This window comes from Calidris pugnax, unplaced genomic scaffold (genome assembly GCF_001431845.1).
Source record: "Calidris pugnax isolate Ruff unplaced genomic scaffold, ASM143184v1 scaffold64, whole genome shotgun sequence".
NCBI lineage: Eukaryota > Metazoa > Chordata > Aves > Charadriiformes > Scolopacidae > Calidris > Calidris pugnax.
In genome coordinates, this window is record NW_015090784.1 from 975,762 (window position 1) to 998,380 (window position 22,619).

At 39.6% G+C, this 22,619-nt stretch overlaps 1 protein-coding gene across 1 annotated transcript; it reads right to left on the reverse strand.

Moving 5' to 3' along the window:
* Positions 1-6,379: 6,379 nt before the first annotated feature.
* On the reverse strand, positions 6,380-22,418 carry KIF11 (kinesin family member 11). Its single transcript, XM_014966059.1, has 22 exons — positions 22,233-22,418; positions 19,502-19,634; positions 19,273-19,370; positions 19,121-19,199; positions 18,596-18,781; positions 18,388-18,512; positions 17,953-18,043; positions 17,624-17,866; positions 17,151-17,246; positions 16,382-16,470; positions 15,783-15,870; positions 14,785-14,973; positions 13,637-13,844; positions 13,212-13,384; positions 12,778-12,900; positions 11,595-11,753; positions 11,059-11,198; positions 10,134-10,413; positions 8,922-9,144; positions 8,518-8,672; positions 8,089-8,205; positions 6,380-7,381 (listed from the first exon to the last, which is right to left on the reverse strand). Exons 1-22 carry the CDS (start codon positions 22,310-22,312, stop codon positions 7,256-7,258), a joined length of 3,201 nt encoding a protein of 1,066 aa, XP_014821545.1. The 5' UTR covers positions 22,313-22,418; the 3' UTR covers positions 6,380-7,255.
* Positions 22,419-22,619: the final 201 nt, after the last annotated feature.

The following is a 22,619-nucleotide window of genomic DNA, read 5'->3' on the forward strand; positions in this document are numbered from 1 at the left end:
TTTCATCTCCATGGCTTTGTCATTGAGGTTTCTTTCTGCATCATTCAGAGTGACAGGATCTCACTTCGGTCACGGCTCCGTTTCCCCACTGCATCAGCTCAGACCGTGTGACAACTGCCTTCCTCACCGCAGGCAAACTCACTCAGGCAAGGTAACCTTATAGAAGCAAGTGATTTATTTCTATCGAGGAAAAAGCTGTATATATTTATCTACATTGTGTTGTTAAAATGCATGTGGTAAAAAGCCAGGAAACAGCCTCTTAGCCCAGGGCCTGCCTCACCAGGAAGGTAATGGCAAGGCAAGGCAAGAGGAACGAATTCAGAGGCTTCATTTTCTCTATGTCATGAGAAGCCTTGAAGTACAGGATGTTTCCCTGGATTTTGAAGAATTTTTCAGATCCTTTGGTTGCAGGAGGGAGGCCACACTGCACCATCTGACCAAATTAGCCATCTGCTGCTCTAGCTCCATCATGCAGTACTTTAACTTTAGCATCTCAATGTTATTAACTCAAATTTCCTAATTTTCCTAATGTTCCTAATTTTCCTAATGTTGCTATAGTTCTTATCTTGGACTCTATGGAAGGAAAGCTGACACTCAAGCCAGGCGTTGGGAGCAGCACTGGTTCTTTTTTTGTGTCTGGGATGAAGATGAACTGCCAGGGAGAGATGCAGCGGTGGCTGCAGTAGCTCTGTGCTGCCAGACTGTGGTCCAGCGACTCTGGACTGGAAACTGGGGACCTGGACACCCGCCTTTGCCACGCCGTGCTGCTGCTGGAGCTCAGGTCACCACATCCACATCTGTCTGTGCCTCTTCATCCGCTCCCTGACTGGTCTTTTAGACTAAATTCTTCTATTGGTGTGATTCACAGTGCCCTTTTCGGTGTACCTTGGCAGGTAGCTCTTGGAATGTCTATAATTTAAATATTAATTACGACACAAAAGCAGTGATGCAGATGTTCAAGCCATAGTCTTGAAAGGAGCTATCAAAGACCACTTTATTAGTCCTGTTTCACTAATAAGTTAAGATACCCCCATTGAAAAGTATCACCGAGGTTTTTTCTGTCAATCAGTTATTAACATATCAGCCCCCGGTTTTTCCAGTGCCAGTTATTCTTGTCTCTACAGGCTGGGGTACACTACTCACAATGTAGAGTATTCCCTAGAAATAATAGGTTAAAATAAACAGCTAACCCAAGCCCAAAGGCAAAGAGCTACTCCTGGACACCAGGCAAGATAATCAGGCAATAACTAACACAGATAATCAGCAAATCATTCAAACGAATTGATTTGACTCTGGCTGGCGTCCCTGTTTCTGCCTGAAAGCTTCGGTGAAATCCAAATAAGTGGCAGTTATCTTGCTGTCTCTTCCTGTTATCTGACTCTAATGACAGCAGGGGAGAGAGGGGGAAATCATGTCTTTGAACAGGATCATGGCCTTTCATTTAAAGTAAATACTACATCAAAATGGAAACTGCCTGAAGAATGAGTCTGCCTTGGCTTAGTCCTGAGCAGATTAAGTGACGTATTAAAACCAGACAATATCAGATTCTTGCAATGGCTTCAGCACCTTCACTACAAATGCACACACAGAGATCGGAAAGTGCCAATTATAATGCCTGAAGGTGGCCAACAGTACAGCTTGAGGTAGCTGTGAAGAGTCAATATTCAGCCAAGGCATCTGTATTTTATGTTTCAATAAACGTCTTTAACATTAAAAAAAACATGATAGGAAAATTCAAAGTCAGTGATGCTTATCCCAGATTCATCTATGCACTTGTAGCATCCAAGTTAAAATCATTACCTTCGTTGGTTCCCATGTAGACAGCGGAGAGGAACAAGCAGGGCACCCAGCAATGGGTCACCTCTGAGGTTCCCACCTCTCTCCCCTGACTTTGGAGAGAGCAGGGCACGAGAGGGCACCCAGCCTTCCAAACACTCAGTCTTACACCACAGTTTAAAAAGGTCTTCTCAAAGCACTCCCTCTTGCCTTTCATGACTGGTCCTAAAGCGCCAAAGGAGCAGCGACAAGCAACAAGCCTGTGATGTGGTGAATTAGAACTAGAAATCAGAGACTACCGTTACAGTAAAAATACACTGTGAGCACCCTGATGGAGTTACTTCAGTGCTGGCTGGTGCCTACACTGCCAAAGCTCAGGAATGTACTGTCAGCAGGTGTGAAGAAATTACTTGAGCTGCTTTTCCAAGGTCTCTAACATTTGCTGTATTCCTCCACTTTTTAGAAAGATTGTACCTGGATGGTTGGTATTAAGGGGTAGAGAGATACACATTGTAAAACCAATACGCTTAAAAAAGATTAAATAAGTTCTGAATAATTTCATTTTTGCAAGATCCAAATTAACTTAAAAAGTAATTATTAATTAATACTTAAACCCCCCTAAAAATCAGACTTTATTGTAGATCCAACACCTCTTTCAACATACTATTTTGAATAAATTAATGACAAATCTGAGAAGGACCAAACTCCATTGCATAACACATTTGTACACAGTGCTTTATTTTGTTTTACTTCTATAACTTTAAAAATGTTTTGATCCTGTTCTATTAGAAAGAAAATAAACTGAAAGTGAGGCTTCAACCCCAACAGTTTTCACAGCAGTAAGTATAAACTCTGGAAAATAAAATACAGGGTAAAAATGTTCAGGGACTATTAAATGTAATGGAAAGAAAGCACCTATCGCTTAACTGAAATTTTGCTGCTAAAGCAGTTTTATGTTTGCTATTCACACTACCATTTATGACAGCAACCTTTATAAAGTCAATTTAATTATCTTTATCTTATTACAAATAATAAATTTAGTTGTCCTACAATGAAAATCAATTGTCAACATAAGCTATGGTTAACATCTAATAAAACAGCCCTCTGTAAATCCATGATTAATAAGATTGGCTTCTGTATTAACTAACAGACATCATAAAATTTCCTTCCTTGCATTAATTTGTATATTCAAGGTTCATCCTGCTGGACTGAGTTTCCTAAAATAAACTGTGAGAGCGAATGAGCAAAATTTTGGCGCCTATCATTATTACGTTATAACCATTTGAGAATATATCTATAGCTGAATGGTTTTGAAATTAATGTCTATTTTAATTAAATCATAGAACATGGTGGCTATAACAAACGGTAAGTGATTCACTTCTTCGTTTCCCTTAGCTTCTGAATGTAATGATCATGCTGCTTATGCTTTGGTTTAAGCATTAGGGGAAGGTAATTGAAACGTAAAAAACCAATTTCACAAACCAGTCTTTATGTATGACAGGAGTTATTTAAGCTTTTCTGTGAAGGAAAAAAAAAAAAAAAAAAAAGGAAATACTGAAATTTACTCCCTCAGAAACACATTCAGAAGTTTCTGCTTCCAAGGTGGGAGCAGTGGAGCTCAAATTCTGCATGAAACTGCAAGAAATGACATTCTGGGAGACAGGGGATGTCTGTGCTGGCCTTCGGAAGTGATGCACATGATGCCTGGGGACGCCCGTGTGGGACCATGGCCACTGCGACCAGTGTGAGTGTCCACTGGGACTCATCTTCGAACCCCAAACCCCACAGTCATTTCACAATGCAGGGAAGGCAGTGTGCTGGAGGTACCCCTGAGAGACCACCTTCCAGGCTGGCCCAGAGAAACCCTTCTAACTACCACGAAATCTTTTGGCCATAGACACCAAACAGGGCCTGAGATGGTTTTTTTTATTGCTTAAGCAGCATTATCAACTCAGTATGTACTTTGAGAAGTGGAGAATCTGATCCTTCACTTTATTACTTTAGTATAAATCAAGCAAAATTAGACCAATTTAAGACTGGACTCGTGCAGTGGGGAAACAGGTCCTCTGAGAAGCACCATTTGTTGTTATTGCTCCAGGGGCTGGGGAGAAATATCTTACCATGTGTTTGATCCCTTAGCATTTATGACACATACTAAACAAAAAAGACCATATCTTCTTTCCTGCTAATTGCTATTTTTCACTTTGCAAAACTTCTGTGTTAATTAGGCTAATAATAATTTTTTAATTTAAACATTAACTTCTGCCAGAGAAAATAAAATTCCTTATCACATGAAAAAAATCTTCACAGAGTAGCTTTAGCACTCTGGACATCATCAGAATAAAATTATAGTCAAACATATCTATGTTATCAACAACTGTAGATTATTACATCTGGAAAGACCTGAAAAATCTAATGTGCTTTTATGTCATATTTCTGTTTATTTAATTCTTACATTTCAATCGTTTTTAATAAAGAAAATGCACTAGTCAAGTTCAAAGTCTCATATAGCGCACTATGAATGCAGAGCTAGCATGATTTATTGGTATTTAACTTTATAAAGTAACTATCTGGGTGGGTGTACAGTTTATAGAGTATTGCCCTCTACCATAAAAAGTAGTTTCTAAGAAGGAAAAAAAAAATTAGTAGTCAAATGGCTGTAAATGCTTCTTTTAAAATTATATATTTACCAACTATATATTTTAAAGTTGATTTCTCTTTTCCTGTTAATGCTCTGGAACATTAAAACACTCTTTTCCCCTTCAATCTCTTTTTGATGGAAAAGGAACGTTAAACTGCAATTTTATTTTTCCAGTTCCTCCTAGCTTCCCCCCCTTCTTTTATCACCCCAGAGACTTACAGGCTTCCTCTTGTCCCCTCTGCCTGTTCACAGGCAGTCAGCAGCTAGGCACCCTCTCCTTGCCCTTCTCTAGCCCCAAACAGTTGCTTCTGATACCCAAAATAAAGCCGCAACCAGCAGCAGCCGGTCACCTCAGTCCTTTCCCTCTTCAAGCAAACACTGCATCTCCCAGCAGCTCTGATGCAGTAAGTGCTGCTTCCAGGAGGTAGCAGGAAGTTTCCTTTCCTCCATTATCCTCCTACTGCTAGTTTCTCACTTGAAAACCAAGCTGCTAGCTCTGATTATCCATGCTTCCTGTGGCCCCCTTATCACTGTCTCTGCATGCCCCCTTTACATGCATTTTAATTCCCCTTTTTCCTCATTTCATTTCCCCACACTGCATTCACCCTCCTGGATTTTTCCTTAAATCCGGAGCTGTCCCACTTGGCCACTAATCCAGAATTTGAAAAAAAACTCATCAGGGTAATTAGAACACTGCCATAAACTACAGCCCCAGTTGCCACAGCTCTCCCTTGTGCTTTGCTAGACTAATTCAGCTGTATATTATGTGGAAACAGCTCCCTGCTCTTCTTTAAAGGATGCCTCACAGCAAGACAAACCCAACGCACCAGGTAAACTGGCCTGGGCTGTGCCCTTTCTGCAGGTCAGACCTACCACTCCAGTGACTGTGTATAGGAAACAACTCTCAATTTATTTTTCTTACTCTTCTTATCTCCTTCTATCATACATTGTACAATATACCCAAACAATAGCCACTGCTTTCTGCTTAGGCAGTGCCCAGTGGTGAGGAATCCAGAAAGCAGGTCAGGACAGAATTTAGATACTAAAAGTGTCCCTCAGCCCCAGGCAAAGCTCAAGAGAGCAGTTGGGTCATCATCTTCTCAAACACAGCTCTTCCTAAAGTAACCTTTTGCCCAAGCTTGAGTATAGAATTATCCTCACAGAAGCATGAATTTGATATTAGTTTTTGAAACCTGTTCTTTTAACAGATGTTTGACAAAAAGCTTGGCAAAATGCTTACTTTGGAATCCTGGTTAGTGGCCAGTACTGAGGACTAAGGCTTTAGTGTTAGAGCCATCTAGTGGGAGAGGAGACTGGAGAACCCGGACAGCTTCCACTATCGGACTTCTCATCCTCTTCGGCTTGCTGCTGTGACCTTGGGGCACCAGGGCAATGAAACGGTGATCCGCCATGCCAGTGCTGCAAACCAAAAGGCAACTTGACTGAGGGGCACTTCAAAAAAAGAGAAAGCACAATGCAAGCACTCCATGAATTTCATACAGCTGTTAAGGCTCCCAGTTATCAGGAAAGCAGCCTGCTCCTATACCCAGGGAAACCAAATCAGCTCTCAAGTCCATTAAGTTTCTGGTGCCAGAGTTGGACAGTACACCAAACGCTCTCCGAAGGAAACGGTTCTGCAGCTTCCACTGCCTCAAGTCTCTTACACAACTGATTAACGGTCTCATGTTAGAGTTCAGAGAGTCGGTGCAAGGGCATAATTCATATTACATTTTCTGTCTCTACCAGCAAGACCACAATGTGCCCAAAGCAGCTCTAGTTGGCAGACGTGCTCAAAGGCAAATAGACACATGAACCACCCACTGGAAGAAAGGTCAACCTAAGACTATTCATTTTTCTATATCTGGCTTGCAATCTCTTAAATAATGTTTTGATAATTTGCTAAGAATAGTGCTTCAATGTAAATTAAATTCAATGAAATTTACTATTATACAGCATAGGAGCTGGATTTGTAACCAGGTTTGCATGTTTTAATGTCAAGTATCTACATCTCAAAAGAAACGCTGCCAGTTTATAATACGTCAGCTGTGGTTGACAAAATCATATCCAAGGCAAGATATCACAGCTGCAAGTCAAGAGGAAGATAGAACAGCGGGGTTCAAAACAAAAACAAGCCAACAACCCAAAACCCAGCAGTGAGGCTAGCTTTCATGTACTGAAGAGGCACCAAAATAAAGCAATTGTCTGTTATGAAATAAGGGAAGAAACAATCCTTTTCTGACAGCACAAGACTTATGACATAGCTACTAATGTTTTAGCTAAATTAAACCTGGAAATACAAGATGAAAGTCACGTGAGCTTGTCCTGCTCCAAAGGAGGTCCTTATACAGTTTTTTCTCCCACATAATCAATGATTTATTGGAGGTATCCCAGTCAAAAGAGAGCTATCTACTTCATAGAAACAGGAATCAGACTAAAAAGCAGGTACAAAACCAGAACACTTATTTACAGTTAATTAAAAAATAAAATGGTAGCTGGTAATGCTGACAAAGCATTTTTCCACATCCCTTTCTGCTCTGTTCTAAATTTACTGAGAAACAGAAAAGGATCTCTTACTTGACAACATAAAAATCTATTTAACATACAGCACCATAATCTGCAGGGTTTTGTTTTGTATTTTTTTAAAAAAGTCTGTTAACACTTTGCAAGCTATAGCATATGAGAATGGGACAAAGGCAGGACATCCGGCAGGCCAATCTTTTGATCCAACCTCCCATCAATATATCAGTATATACGAAGACCAAGAATAACCAGTGAAAGCCATGGCTCAGTAGACAATGAGACAAGTATTTCTAAACAAGGATCTGCAGTGGGTACATCTTAGTTCAGTGATCTCAAAGGAGGCTTAGATTTGGGAAGAAACTGTTCTGTCATATCCTCTATTTTGTTCTTCTCCACTGTAGCTGCAGATCTGTTCTCTTTATCCTTTTTGTGATTCCGTTTGTGCTGGGATTTAAAGAAAATGGCCCAACGTTAAGAGGATACAAAGAAATTAAAGACTACTTGCTCATGTACAATGCAGTATACATGTTCCAAGGAAAAAAAAAAAAAGTTGGTAGAACTCCCGAAAAAGGTTCCTAATATCGCATTTACTAAAGAGGCTTATTGTAGACATCTGGAAGTTCAGCAGCTGCTTTTAAGGAATCCATGATAATACACTCCTCCCCACCTCCCAAGCCAAATCCAAACCTAATATATCAGAAGTTTACACAGATACATTGGTAGAGCAAGAGGATCAAAGGGAAGGAAGATAGTAAAAAAAACAAGCAAACAAACAAATCAGTGAAGAACCAAGAATGTTAATATTTATCTGGCCTCTAAGGAAATACTCCACATCTAATTTCAGCTTTTCCATTAAAACCCATGTGTTTATGTCTAGCAAATTATGACTTTTTTCATGTAGGATTATTTGCTGAGTTTTTTTCTACTGTCTCTCCAGCTTGTCAGGAATTTTCATTATTTTATCTGCTGTTAATCGCTATTAGAATGTACTGCTATTTTAGCTCAAGTTCACAAAGCATATTCTACAGAATCTAGAGAAGTTGTAAGACCACCCTACACGACAGTAGGTGACTTTAGACTACAGCACTATCACAGAATAATACTTTTCCTTCACTCTTGAATACACAGCTTAGAGTATCTGTGGAAGTTACCTGGAAAAAGGGAATGCCACCATTTGTGTGGCAGCATACGTTTGCATCCATGAAGGATTTGTCACTAGCAAGGCTTTCACAGGATCCTCGCAGCACTTCCTCATCTTCCAACAGGTCCTACATAAGAAGTTATCAGAAAGACGCATTTAATGTCTGAATTTCATAGGTGAATTTACTAAGCATGATCACACCTATAAAAGTCATGGCACTCGCATTTTTGAAAAACAGAAGTGTCTAAATTATTAAAATCGTATTTTTCAAGGTACTGTTTTTGCTAAAAGCTCAGCACACATGACTCCTTGGTACCCTGTGAAACACAAAGGCTGCAACAGCTCTGAGGCTCCAGTCAGCTTTCCACAACAGCATGAAAGAACTCCTAAAGATGTGAAATCTTCACTGAAGAGCCTCATTTGCCATTCATATACATACCTGATCTGCATCCTCTTCCACCTCCCCTGTCACACCGTTTAGCATATTATTGAGCTTTGATTGGTTTTGCCTTAATTGCTCTAGTAGAAGTTCCCGGGGTTCTGTTCTCACAAGCGTGACTGGATAGAAGTAGTCTCTTCTCTGTGGAGTTGTCCCTTTAATGAAGATTGAACACTAGTGAAAGGCACTATTAAACACTTTCAGCATTTGCTTTCGTTACAGATCCCTGATTTTACACTAACTCAATGGAGAAATCATGCTTTGTTCAGTCATCATTTTTAGCATGCACCTTAAAAATGGTGTGAGGTTGCTAGTTACATTCTGTCCCCATTAACCCTCGCTTAAATTCTGCAACTCAAATTGCTTCCTATAAGACCATTCTGTCCCCAACCTATTTTAAATACCTGTTGGAGTATCCACTTTAAGGTCCTCTTGCAGGAAAGCATTAACCTGAGTCAGTCCATGCTGTGCTTCGTCATTAAGTGCCAGCTTCTGCTCCAGACCTATCTCCTGATCAACCTTTATCTGATCAAGAAGGCCATTTAGTACCTTCTCCTCAGCAGCCTTTTGTCTACCAATATGGTCAGCAATTTCAGCTACTGCTTTATTGCAGTTTTCTTCATTTTCCTGAAAAACAAAACAAAAAACACACCCAACCAAATCACCAACTTAACAGGAAAGGTAAAATTATGGCCTCCTTTCTAAGATGTGGTGTGTGATTAGTGGCGTGACATGAAACGAAACAACTGAGACCTCAAATTGAGAAGTTTCAGTGCCAGTTTTACACTCATTTCGAGAGCTATCTTCAGAAGAGAGTCAATTTCTTAGAAAGTACGATCATTTTATAAAGCTAGTCATAAGAAAAGAGATGATGCCATCTGGTTCAGATCAGACTCCTCATGCTTCAATACACAACCCTCCACAGAATTAGGATATTCAAGCAAAAGTGAAAATCCTACAAGCACCAGAAGATTTATGCATTTGTAGGGGGAAAAGGAAAACATGTATTTTTAGCCGTTCCCATTGGAATGAAACATCTATAGCGCTCAATAGGTATAACAAATACAGGAGAGCCTTGAAACTGCAAATGTTTTAACAGTTTTTTTTTTTTCCCCCTGAAAGTTAGGCAAATCCAACATTTTGCTATTTCGTTACCTATTAGAACAATAAAACAAGAAGGGTGGGAAGAACTAGCAGATACCTACAATTAATGCTTTCTCTTAAAAATCCATTTGACCAATAAAGTAATTTGCATCCTCAAATACAGTCTGTATTTGATTATTGTGCAAATCTCCCAAGGACATTACTTTAGAAATAGAGAAATGTACTACTAAAAAGATGTAAAAAGCCCAAATTAAGAAGGGGAGTTAGCAACATGGGATTCATCACGACATCATTTTTTTGAGATCACTTGCACTTTAAGTTCAAAGTCTTCCTCTCTAAACAAACTTTTAGTTTCCTTTAATTACATCTATTTAAGCTGAGTAACATGAGTCTGTGGTAATTCAAAAACACCCCAATTTTGTTCTGACTACATGAGAACTTCACCCTGCCCAAATTCTGCTGTAAATGTTTGTTTCAGAATGTGTTATTAGACTGCAAATGGCTATAGGTACCTTTTGTAAACACCGAAGTTGCTCTTTGTCATCAGTGAAAGACGACAGCTGCCGATCAGCAAAGTTAACCACCTGAGCACTTGTAAATTCACCCCATTTATCAGTATCCAGAGACACATTTTTGAGATTGCTGAGAAGTTGTTGACAGTGGTCAGTGGATTCTTCCAGCATCATTTTGTTTTCATTATTTATGATTCTGAGCTCTTGAGAGAAATTATCCAGAGATGCAATAAATTTGCTGTGATTGGAAGTTGTACTGCTGACTAGCTTTGTAGTTTTCCTGCAACAACATATTCGTAACAGTTCAGAAATTTTTGAAAAGTGAATTTCAAGTATTCCTAAGTGTAGAATATGTTAAGACCAGAACCAGTGAAGTAGTATGGTTCTATCAAACCAGTTAATTATAATGTGGCTCTATTCAGTAAACTTACAAATTGCAGCACTCGGAGCAGTAGGTTTGCTAAATCCCAACACACCCCAAACAAACAAAAAAACCACCCCAAACACCACCCCCCAAAACTAAAGCCCAGCAACTTTGGCAAGGCCTTAGTTATTCAGTCTGCAACTGAATGAAGCATATGCAGTAGATACACTATTTTACTTCAAGCTAAGCCTTTATGATATGAAGTTCTGAAGTGAAGTCCAACCGCACTGAGGGTTGTTCATCAGCATATTGCTCCCAAAATCATGGTCTCTTATCTGCAATATGCTCCAGAGACAAATTTGAGGAAAAGCCTTGTAGAGCTACCTTTTACTCTAAGGAAAAGTGAACTATCATCTACATTCTGTGCCAGAACTCAGCTGTAACAGTCTTGTCCAGAAGATTTTTATAAGCATATAAATACAAAGAGCATCTATTTTGCAGTCCCCTTCATTCATAGTTTTATCTTGCATCAACATACACCAAAACTGATCTGTTTCTTACAAGTGAACATCTTCTTGCACAGCAGCAATGGTGGTCTTCACACTTCCATTTTTTGCAAGTACGTTGGTTAAGTTCTTCTGAGTCTCCTGAGCAAACAGCTCAAGCTGGCTTTGCAGCAACGACATTAATCCAGCTGCACTCTACAAAGAAAAATGCCACATATTTCATTATTATTCTGCACTTTTTAACATTCTTAAAGGGTATTTGAATGACTTTACTAAAAACGCAGCAAATAAAAGAGCTTTGCCATTCTACATCTGAAGGTACAATTTCTGTGTAGAGAAGATATAGACACTTTGCTTTTGGACATGCATATAAAGGCAGATGTACTGGACATACTCAGAGCAAGGGTAATTTTTTTTTTGTTACCTTCCTACATAAGCTTCTTAAAGCAGCCCGAAGGCTGAAAAGAATTAGGATCATGAAGTTACTAACATTTCTTCTGAAGCAAGTACAACATTTTACTGCTACAAAGAGTTTAAATTAAAGCAAGCCATCACACTTGGTGTTAGGGTTTCTTCTTACTCTAAGAATACCTTTGTATGTGCCAACCTCGTCACTTCCACTTCTTCTTTTAAGTTCTCGCAATCATTCTGAAGCTGAGCAAAAGCACTGGTTGTTTCTTCCTGTAATTTTTTCAGAGTGAGAGAAAGATCTCCAAAGAAGGCATCCATTTCCCTTTTATGATCTTCCATCTTTGAAAAAAGTTTTATTTAGAGTTAGATATTTGTCTTTGGGTAAGAACGAGATACTTTTCCCGGTTATTTATATTAGAAACATAATTTATATAGAAACAAATTCTACCCCAAGGGAATTGTCAAAGGCACTAAGTGTTGCGCATAAAAACTGGAAAATAACACTTAGAGCAATCTGAAGTAACAGACTGGAACTTGGTGTGGGCTTTACCAAAGACACAATCTGGCATGTGAAGTAGACAAAACAGGAAGACAAGACAAAGTACTTGGTTAAGACAAGAGCAGGAGGCAAGAGCTGGTAAGCTATGGACTATTTGCTAAGTCTGAAATGCAATAAAAAGCTTCTAGACAAGGAGAGCTGATTTCATATGACTTGTAATTGACAGGAGGGAGAAATTTTTCAGTTAGTGCAACACATCACCAGGAAGAAAGATTTGTTTTTTATAAAACAAAAAAAAGAACAAAAGAGCGAGGTTTGTTCTACATAAACATCATGAGACAGACTAGGACTAGAAGTTGAATCACAGGAATTTTTTTAAGTGCAGTGTTATCTGCACTTAAGCTTATTGCTAACAAGATACATTATCATATTTCTCAGGAATCAAAGTGACTACAGAGAAAGTTTTGTATGACAGCAAGAGAAACTGGAAGTGGTAAGACTTGTATGCGCTAAATATGTCTAAATTGGTTATTTTAGCTTTCTAAAATATAGGAGAGACTGTATTAAGGATACTATCAAATATTTGTTACATATAGCTTTAAGCATCCATCTTTTATTCTTCTTCTGTGGCATTTAGGCAAGAAGTTGTGTCAATATAGCTAATAAGCAAATACACCACACAGAGAAGTGGAAAAGAAGTCTGAAAGAAAGAGCTAAAAAGTAGAACTCATGGTACAGAGTAAAGGAGAAAAGGTCAGAACAAAAATGGAAACACTGACACATCACAGAAAAATCACCTAAGGGTTACCTGTAAATTAAATCATATAGAAGAGCACAAGGTAAGAGACCAGTTATGTGCATTACCTTGTCAGCCACACTAGAATATTTCTTCATGTTACTCTGAAACTGACAGTTTAGCCCCAAGACAAATTCTACCATTGGTGTCAAGCTATTTAAAGCTCTTCCTAATCCAGATGTATGTTCCTCCTAGAATGGGTTAAAAAAAAAAAAGAAAAGTAAACCAGGATGTGACTGCTCCTTCATCTACATTTGTAAGAAGCTATCCATATACATATCCACATAGTCTGCTATTAATATTATTTGCTATACAGTGTATTACAGCTTCTGGTGGTGACACAGGAGGGGAAGTGGGGAGGGACATAATCATGGCAAAGTGATGAAGCAGAGACAGGTATAGAGAACATCAGGAAAAGACCCTATACAATATTTACAGAACCCCTTTTGATCAAGGGCAGTTTCATATATTAAGTAACATAAGAGTATGTAAGTTTACTAACAATTAATTCCAGCAGCTCAGCTTTACAACCAAGTGACAGATTCTCATGTTCTGCTATTTTTTCAGACATGCGAGAAACTTCAGCAGACACCAATTCTTTAACAGAGGCAAAAGATGCTGCTACAGCTGATGCAAGAATATTAGCTGCTGAAGAACTGGTAGACAGAAGGTCACCTACGAGAGAAATCAAGAAGCATTACAATTATTTTTTTTCCCCCCCAGAGTTCCACTGTCACCTTATTGCCTCTTACAGCATAGGAAAGCTGTTGATCACCCCAGATACATTATTACTGGTGCAACTGTAATCATTACATTGCTTAAAATAAAGCCTCTTCCACTTACTAAAATAGATCTTTTAGGAAACTGTCTTTGCAACTACTGTTGCACAGATTCAGGATGACATACTGACACAAGTATTATACTTACCTATAAAATTTGTGTAAGATGTCAACATCTGTTGCTGCTTCAAACTGTTTTCACTAACCGAATCTTGTATTTTGTTGAACAAAACATTCATTTGTCCTGCAAATCTGTTTTGGACGACAGCATTGTGTTGATCAACAGCCTTCTTACGGTCCAGTTTCGCATGCAGACCAGACACATCTTTTGTGGTTTCTTCAACTGTACTAAGTAACTGCAATTTTTTTAAAGTTATTTTAGTCAGTCTTTGAACAAGAAGTCAATCATATATTCCATAAGGAAAAGCAACTGCAGTTCTGAGTTACCAGAAAAGTTCTCCCCCTAGAGAGACAGGTATTTCCCCTTAATCAAGTTACAACTGTTCTGAATCCCATATTATGTCATTTACAGTCTTAGAACACAGGAAAAAAAAAGTTACCTACTAGAGACCATTCCTTCTGACTTTCAACTTAGAGCATTATTAAAGGACAACTCCAGTATTTAAGGAAGATATCATTTATCACAGAATAGTAAACAAAAAAAAAAAGTATTGACCACTTAAATTTTTCTGAAAGATTTGACAGTAAACATTCAACCCAAGCAAGAGGATTTCAGTATTAGTTAGCAGGACACTCTCTCTCCCTACATCAAGTCTGTTTTAATAATCGCAACAAATCTACAAACACGTGAAAACCGTACTCTAAAATATAGATATGACAAGGCAACAGTTTCCATTATCCACTCAGTGAGCGCAAATTACTGCACATCTCTCTGCAAAGCTTTTTGTTATTTTTTATCCCATTTATATATAACTTACTCTTTTGTAGAGTCAGCCATAAGTTTCTGGTAAAGAAAACTACTCATTTAGCAAAACAACTTACGACAATACTGCTAAGCACTGGAACTCTCACAACAAACTGGCCTGAAGAAAAGGTAGTTCCAGACTAATCAGTGTGTTTAGCAGTCAACCATCAGTTTTACCAGAGAAAGTCCTACAATCTTTAGTAGCTTTTCATCATAATATAATTTATAGAGCTAATTCTAGTTTTCAATCTTAAATTCAGGTTTTGTCACACTCACATCATGCTTTAGCTACAATTACTTCCTTGAACAGCCCATGAAACTCCTAAACATGGGACACTACCGTTACAGTTAGGTGCAAGAACTGTGACAACCTTGCTAGCCGTGCCATGAAGTTTTTGTTCAGTGTTTTCCAAAGCTGAAACCACATATTCTTCTTCAGCCAGATGAACCTTGGTTTCGTGCAGATCTTTCTGTGTTTCTTCCAGTTCTTTCTCCTTCATTTGCAGATCTGTTTTACACTGTTCAAGTTCATTTTTACTAACTGTGAATAGTTCAGTGATCTAAAGTGGAAGACAAACATCAATAGGGAAACACTGCTTTTTAGAAGTTCAACAGTCCCACTTTACATCTCTCCAATTATGCTACAACACCAGAAGGCAAGTTGTCATCTACCAATGTACTTTCAGCTGTAAGATTCAGAGGTCTGAAAGCTAGGCCAGAGAATCGTATAATCCCTGTATTCACTGAAAATATCACATAACAGCACCATTTTTACTGTAACAGTCTCTTGCTTCCCCCTCAAACCACAAGGCCAAAAAATTCTTCCAGCACAAAGGAAAAAAAAACCCCAAACAACCCACACTAAACAAACCTAAGCAGAGAGAATGAAGAACAGAGTCAGCAAAGCTGATTAAACAGAGCAGTTACATATTCCAGCAAATTAGTATCTGCATTTCTTTTAAAAAAGAAGCTCACATTTTCTGTGTAATTTGTTAATGGGCGCTCATCACCTTTTCCTCCATCCCCCTCATTCTTTGCTCCTAAGTAGGTATCTGCCAACTGAGATTATACTATTTTACAAGCAGACTTGTTCTGAAAACCCAACAAAGCAGGTGAAAGGTAAAGTAGTAGACATTAAAACAGCTTTAAAAAAAAAAAACAAAAACCAATCAACAGCATTGTATTCTGCAACTTCATATACAGTATTTCAACTTCACAAGTATTAGGAAGCTTCCACTCTTGACTAATGAGGGAACTCTAAGAACAAAAACTCTCCTGATTATTCTTTGCTCAAACTTTCCCCCCCCCTTCCCTAAAGATTTCTTTCATTTTTTGGCAATTCAACCCACAGTTGAGGAACATTACTTACCCTTTTCATTTCTTCCTCCATGATGCTGATTTTGTCAATATACTCTGCAATTTGTTCTTCCTGAACTGTCAATTTCCCATTAAGGGCTCTCAAGCAAGGATTAAAACAAACAAATTAGTCAAGTAACAGCTGATTTCAAGATTAGCTACTGGTTTTTATACTACACATTCAGTAATTTTGAAAAATAAGTATTGCTAACTTACGTACGAAAAGCAGTCAATTTTCACTTAATGCAGAAAGGATTTAAGACAATTTTCCATTGTAAACTTTTGGTGTAAACTAGCCCTCTTACAAATGGAGGTAAAATACACTGTTTGCTCTCCTATATGAACTTCCACTGAAAGAAAGGCTGCATGGTGTAAATCTGTATCCTGGCCATGCTTATGGTAAGTTCCACGTAAAATAAAATGCTCAGCACAAACCTACTCTTTAAGCTTCTATCTGCGTAATAATTAATTTCTCAAGAACAAACTGCCCAGTCCAATTCTCCTATCTTAAATTTTCCAGTGTGAAAATAGATCTGAATATTTCTGTGTACAGATAGGTAGCAGTATCTGAAATTTGTTGCTAGCCATGCTATAGAAATTTTGAAGACATACTCATAATTTTCAAGGGAAATATAGACTCCATTTTTTTCTCGTGCAGCAGCAAGGTCTCGCTTCAGGCGCTCAATCTCTTCAGTGTATTCCTGTATAAAGAAATGATCACATATAAATCTGAAAATTTCTACTTTACTTCCAAGATTTAGATTAATGGATGCTTCACAAAGACAATGTTCTATGGAAGTTTTGCATAAGCACAGGAGCAAAGCACTTCTTTTCCAAATAAGTTCTGTATAGCACCATTTAAGTCCATACCATTCGATACATGTAGGGATTGAAACCTCCCATATGAACCGTACCCAGTGGCATATAACAGCTTGCAATGGGAATCACAGCTTCTCTAGTAGCAGTCAGCTGCCTTACATTGCCGCTTTGTTCAGACTCGGTGACAAATTCACTTTAATTCAGATGCTTTCTAGGGAATGAAGCTGCTAATGCAGCAAGCCCAGAAAAAAAAGTCCAGTGTCATTGAGCAGCTCTCCACTAACTCGTAAGCAGGAAATCCATACACAAATCATAACTAGTAGCAAGTCCTCTCTATCCAGTTTTTCTCTTACCAACAGTTTCAGTATCTGCAAAGTAACTAATGCTGTACCAGTAGAGCAGCTGAGTTCAAAAGCATCAGTTTAGTGATTAAAATCACATCAGAAAGGCACTGGTATTAGTTACTTCTCCACAACTTCATAATTCCTGCATAGCAAAAGCTACGTTAACAGAATCAAACCTAACCTGTAACTTAACCTGTGAAGATATGTATCTAGCTTACCTTAATAAGAGCTTTTTTTGTTAGCTTCTGATTAACTTCAGGCTTGTTCATTATGTTCTTTGCTCTATGGGCATACTCCAGTGTACTCAGTGTTTCCTGTGATAAACAGATGTAACATTAGGTCAAGCTGAGAAATTAACTCATTTTTGTATCATTAGCAAAACATAGTATTCATTTTCACTGAATTTCACTGAATTTTTTAGAGTTGGAAGGGACCACAGAGATCATCTAGTCCAACTGTCCTGCTGAAGCAGGATTGCCTAGAGCATGTCAGAGCATGTTACTCAGGACTGCATCCAGGCGGGTCTTGAAAATCTCCAAAGAAGGGGGCTCCACGACCTCCCTGGGCAGCCTGTTCCAGGGCTCTGTCACCCTCACTGTGAAGCAGTTTTTTTTCTCATATTTGAGTGGAACTTCCTATGTTCCAGCTTATGCCTGTTATTTTAGGAATAGATTTTCAGGCTTACATTTACCTCAAGATTTATAGATGCAGGAGAAACTGTGGCAATTATTGATGTTTTCGTTCGTCCTCCAAGAGAGTCTTGAAGGATTCTTGTGAGTTTAGATTCCCTGTATGGAATGTGTGGGGCTCTTTCTACTAGAGCAGTAATAACTCTCCCTAGTGTCAGGAGAGACTGATTGATATTTCCAGCTTCACGAGCTCTTTTGTCAACTGCCCCAGACCGACCAATGTTTTCACTTCCTGCAAGATCAACCTGAAAGAGAAGAACACGTTCTGTCTCAAATCACCCCGAAGAATGCTTGCCCTGTAGTGTTGCATATGTTCAGTTCAAACACTTACCAAGTTTAGCTTCCCAATCTTAACAAGTTCTTCTCCATCTACTGTTGTTTCTTTCATATGGATGGTAATCGAAAACACAGAGTGGGAACGGCTATAAAAGAATTCAATTTCAGACAGACATCCCATTACAGCCAAATTATCTGCCTCTACATGACACTGCTGCAAGTTAGGTGTCCGTGCTCTTTTTAGGGAAAGCACACACACTTTCAATACACAAAGTTATTCTACCATGTAAGTTTTACGTGTACACATATGAATAGGGTACTTAAATGCAACTAACCATGGCTTTCTAACCCACATTTGGCAGCCTGAGGTGCCACACAACCTCAAGATCATACCAGGTTTGCATTAGCTACATCATCTTTTACTTCTTCAGCAAGATCCTGTTTAGTAAAACAAGAACAAAACAGTCTCTGAAATGGGAAAGATTTGTACCTTGAATATGCATTCAAGTAAGTAGCTGCAGTTGTTCTTTTTGCTGCACCCCTTTCCAGGATTTGGTAGACTTCATTTTTGTTGTGTACAGTTACTTCTTCCAAGCCTTTAATAATTACACCCCTCTGTCAGAAAATAACGCATGCTTATACATCTCTCAACAATTCTGAAAGCTTTAAGCTAACAAATTTTAGAAGACAGCACTAACCTTGTTTCGAGGGTCATCAAACATCTGTAGTCTTTCTCCAACATCAGGAGTAGGATTCAGAAGATCAAAAAGCTCCTCATTATAGATTTCCAGAAGAGAGACTTTGACTGAAAATTCAGTACCATTCTCTGTGAGTTTTTCAAATATTTGATGCAGTGTACGGGGTATTATACCTGCTAGTGGATCCTATAAAGTGAAGTGAAGTATTTAATACATAGAAGTACTGAAAGAGATTTGGAGGTGAGGGGTGAAATTTCAGCTAAATTTCAGTCTGGTTTTATATAAGCAAAAATACCTTGGACAAAGATCATCTCCTACATAAAGATCGCCAAGACATGTACGCTTGCTTAAAGATGTAAAGTTTTAATTTTCATATAAATGATTGAGACCATTTGTTAGTTTAAAAACATTTAAGGAAAGTCACTTCAGGATTTGAAGGCATCAACTATAGGTTTTCCTTAGCCGCCTGCAACTTCTAACTTTGAACTATAGTACAGACGAGAAATCTCAGGAGTGAAAATATACCTCTTCCCAAGTATATTCCTCATTGGGTGACCGCTCTCCTTCCATCGTGAAGGTCTTGCCAGTACCAGTTTGGCCATAACTGTGAGAATAAAATATTAAATTGTAACTAGAAACTAAAATTCAAATAAAGTTTCCTGTTAATAATTACTTACGCAAACACTGTACAGTTGTAGCCCATAATAACTTCATCCAAAATGGGACACACCACGCTCCGGTATACATCAATCTGCTTTGCCTGAGCTCCAAAAACCTGTTGAGGCAAAGACAACACATCCATTTATCCATACAGTAATGTGTAGCATCACACAGCACAGTCATCAGACCAGAGCAGAAAAGCGTCTGAGCCAGTTACTACAAGTCCCCCACTTGACAAGCAGTTACCATATCAAACGTGTAAGTCTTCCTTGACGTCTTATCGGTCACTCCTCCGGTGCGGACACTGACTTCCTTTCTTGCTTGGTCACAGTCTACAACAGCATAGGAGCTTGCTTTGCGTTCTGAGGCATTAAAAGGCCTAAAAAGGTGGGAGTCAAGAATATCAGGTTGATACCTTTGCTAACAAGAATATAAACTGACAAAAAGTAACATCACTCAGTTTAAGGATCCAGAATAGTACAAATAGGTAAAAGGAACATAAGCTTTTAATTTAATTTGTTTAACTGTTTAAGGACAAACTACCACAATTTGGCAATTCCCAGACCTTGTTTCTCCTTCCGCCCACTGTGGGACAACCCAAGTATCTATAGCTTTTAATTTGTCTACATGCGTATTTTTTAACAAAAGCATAAACACTTTCAAGATCATTTAGATGCACATACAGCTAACTTGCATTAGAAAATGTTGTTCAATTACAGGGAGGTGGGGAAGATTAAAGATACCAAGTAGTTGTATAAATAAGAGCCTTTGAAAAATTTATTAAAGTTAATGCAATAGTGAATAAAGCTAACTTTAAATATTTCCTTTTTCATTTTACACAAGCAATGAAGCCTACATCTTTCACTGATGAGACAACACTCTAAAGCACCAGAAATACTAACAGACCCTGCTAATAGCAGAACAGTAGACAGCAGCCTTTATAGTGCTGATGCATTTGAATAGAATGTGAACAGAATTCAGTAAGACAGATAAACCATCGGATTAGGGGGAGAAAAAAGTCCACATAACTTTACATAAAACTCAGAGTAAAAGGTAACAGAGGTGTCAGGAGTTTCCTGACTCTTGTGGCTAATATTTCTTCCTCAACAAAGCACTGAGTCTGAAGTGTTAGATTCTAGAAAGACTGCTAGACACTTCGGTGCAAGACGAGTGCTGACAACAGATGATGACTAAAATCGCGTTTAAAGGGTCAAGTTACAGCTTCGGTTTTGTGACTTTTAAAAGAGTAGGAGGCTGAACAATTACTATGTTCCACTCTGTAATGATATAACAGCGTACCAGTCAAATGCAGGAGCCTTACGGTAGATAGCCCACAGCTGTGAGATCAGGGAACAATTCAGCTGGGCTGGAGCTCACATGCAGATCACTGTCACGAGCCGCTACACAAGCAGCAACCTGGAATGCCACGGTGGCATTTGATCACAGGCTTGTGCCCTCGGGTGTAAAGCATATTAACAATACTAATATACACATTTTGACTTTCCAAATTCATGTTTTACTAAAGTATAGTGAATGTGTCACTTGAAAACATTTTTGATAAGCTCAGACACATCAGCTTTTGGAAGGAAATTAAGACAATTGCATCTATCTACCCATCCATAAGATAAGTAGAACCTGACTGATGCAGAAGAAAACAGAAAAGTGGAAGGAACATTTACTAGCTCAAACACACTGAAGTTCTATTCAAAAAGAAAAACTGCACAAGAGGCAAGAGCAAGGGTCACCTGGAAAATTTTTAGGGTTTAGAGACTATATCTTGATCTGAGCTGCAACAAAAGCAGAACACTACGCCATGGACAATCCTGACACTACTGTCACATTGAGCATTATATTTAATTAAAAAATGCACTGATACTTGGTGAGGCTATTCCAGCACAATTGAGACTAATCAGATGAAAAAGAAAATGATTGCTTTTGACAGTGCTTCAAGTTCAATTGCTTCAATAATTATTTTTTTTTGCAATAGCCTTGATTTCCGTCAGCATCTTCACCAACACATTTCTTTCAGCAGCTCTTTAGTTGTGTTGCAAAAATAAAAGTCACTTTTAATTTTTTTCATTTTTAAAAGCATAATCATGAGGATATAATGATTGCAAAGGGCATTAATAACAACAATATGTAAGCTAGCATTTGCAGATCCGGCTCAAAACACCCCACACTTCCAAAGGTGTTTTGAACACTATTCTTAACGTTAATTAATACTTATTTAAATATTACAGTTTTAACAAGCAACACTTGAAGAGCATTTCAAAGCCAGTATCAGTCTTTAAGGTCACCTCAAAATTACAAAGAGAGCCTAGTTTTACAGTACATTACCAAACCAAAAAATAAATTAATCTCAGCGACCAAGATAATTCAGAAGTGGACCCCCATAGTTTCTTGTCTGATTTCAAAGACTCTGCATTACTGAATTTGTACGAAAGAAGTATGTAAAAGTTTTATTAGCTGTCGAATCGTAGCGGCTTCCCAGAGAATCTCGTAGAAAGAAGAAATGCAGTTTGTTTTTTCTGCGTCATGAATATCGGTCACACTAACTCTCACCCAGCTCTCCTTAGCCTTCCCACACAGCTTCGCGCTGCCTGCGCACCGAATCAAGATGGAAAACTGCAGTTTTTTGCCTTCTTAAGACGTAGATTATTCCTCGCGTTAATTTTGCGGAAGCAGCCACCGTCCCCGCGGGCTGTCGGGGCCCGCCACACCGCGCCATTAACGCCTCGGGCGGGCGCTTTCAGGCGCGGCACCGAGGCGGGGGACTCTCTAATAACCCCGTACCCGGGGGCACAACACGCCGCCCCCTTCCCCCGCAGCCGCCGGACTGCGGCGGGGCAGAGCCGGGGCCGCCTCCTGTCGCGGGCCCGCCCGGCACCACGCACAGCACAGCAAACGCTCCGGACCCGAGACCCGGAGGGATCGCGCCGGCTCCAGCGCTCGCCCGGGGGAAGGCCGCCGCGCCTACCTGCACCGAACCACCACCTGGATGTTCTTGCCCTTCTCCTCCTTCTTAGCGCCGCCGCCCTGGGAGCCGAGGGAAGCCATGGCGGGCGGGCGGACGCGCGAAACCTGCCGGGGGGGGGACTCGGGAGAGAGGCGAAGCGCCGGACGCGCTGCTCCGGGGCTCGAGCCAACCGCTCACCGCTCGCCTCAGCCGCTGCCGCGCGCGCCGCCGCCGACTTTGAATCAGGCGCCGCCCGCCCCGGCCAATCAGCGGGAGCGCGCGCGGGGCACCACGGGACGCGCTTTCGAACGCGCGCGGTGACGCACGGGGCGCGGCGGAAACGGCCGTGCCTCCCCGCCCCGGGGCTGCGGGGTGACGGGAATCCGCTGCGGGACGGGGGGGGGGGGG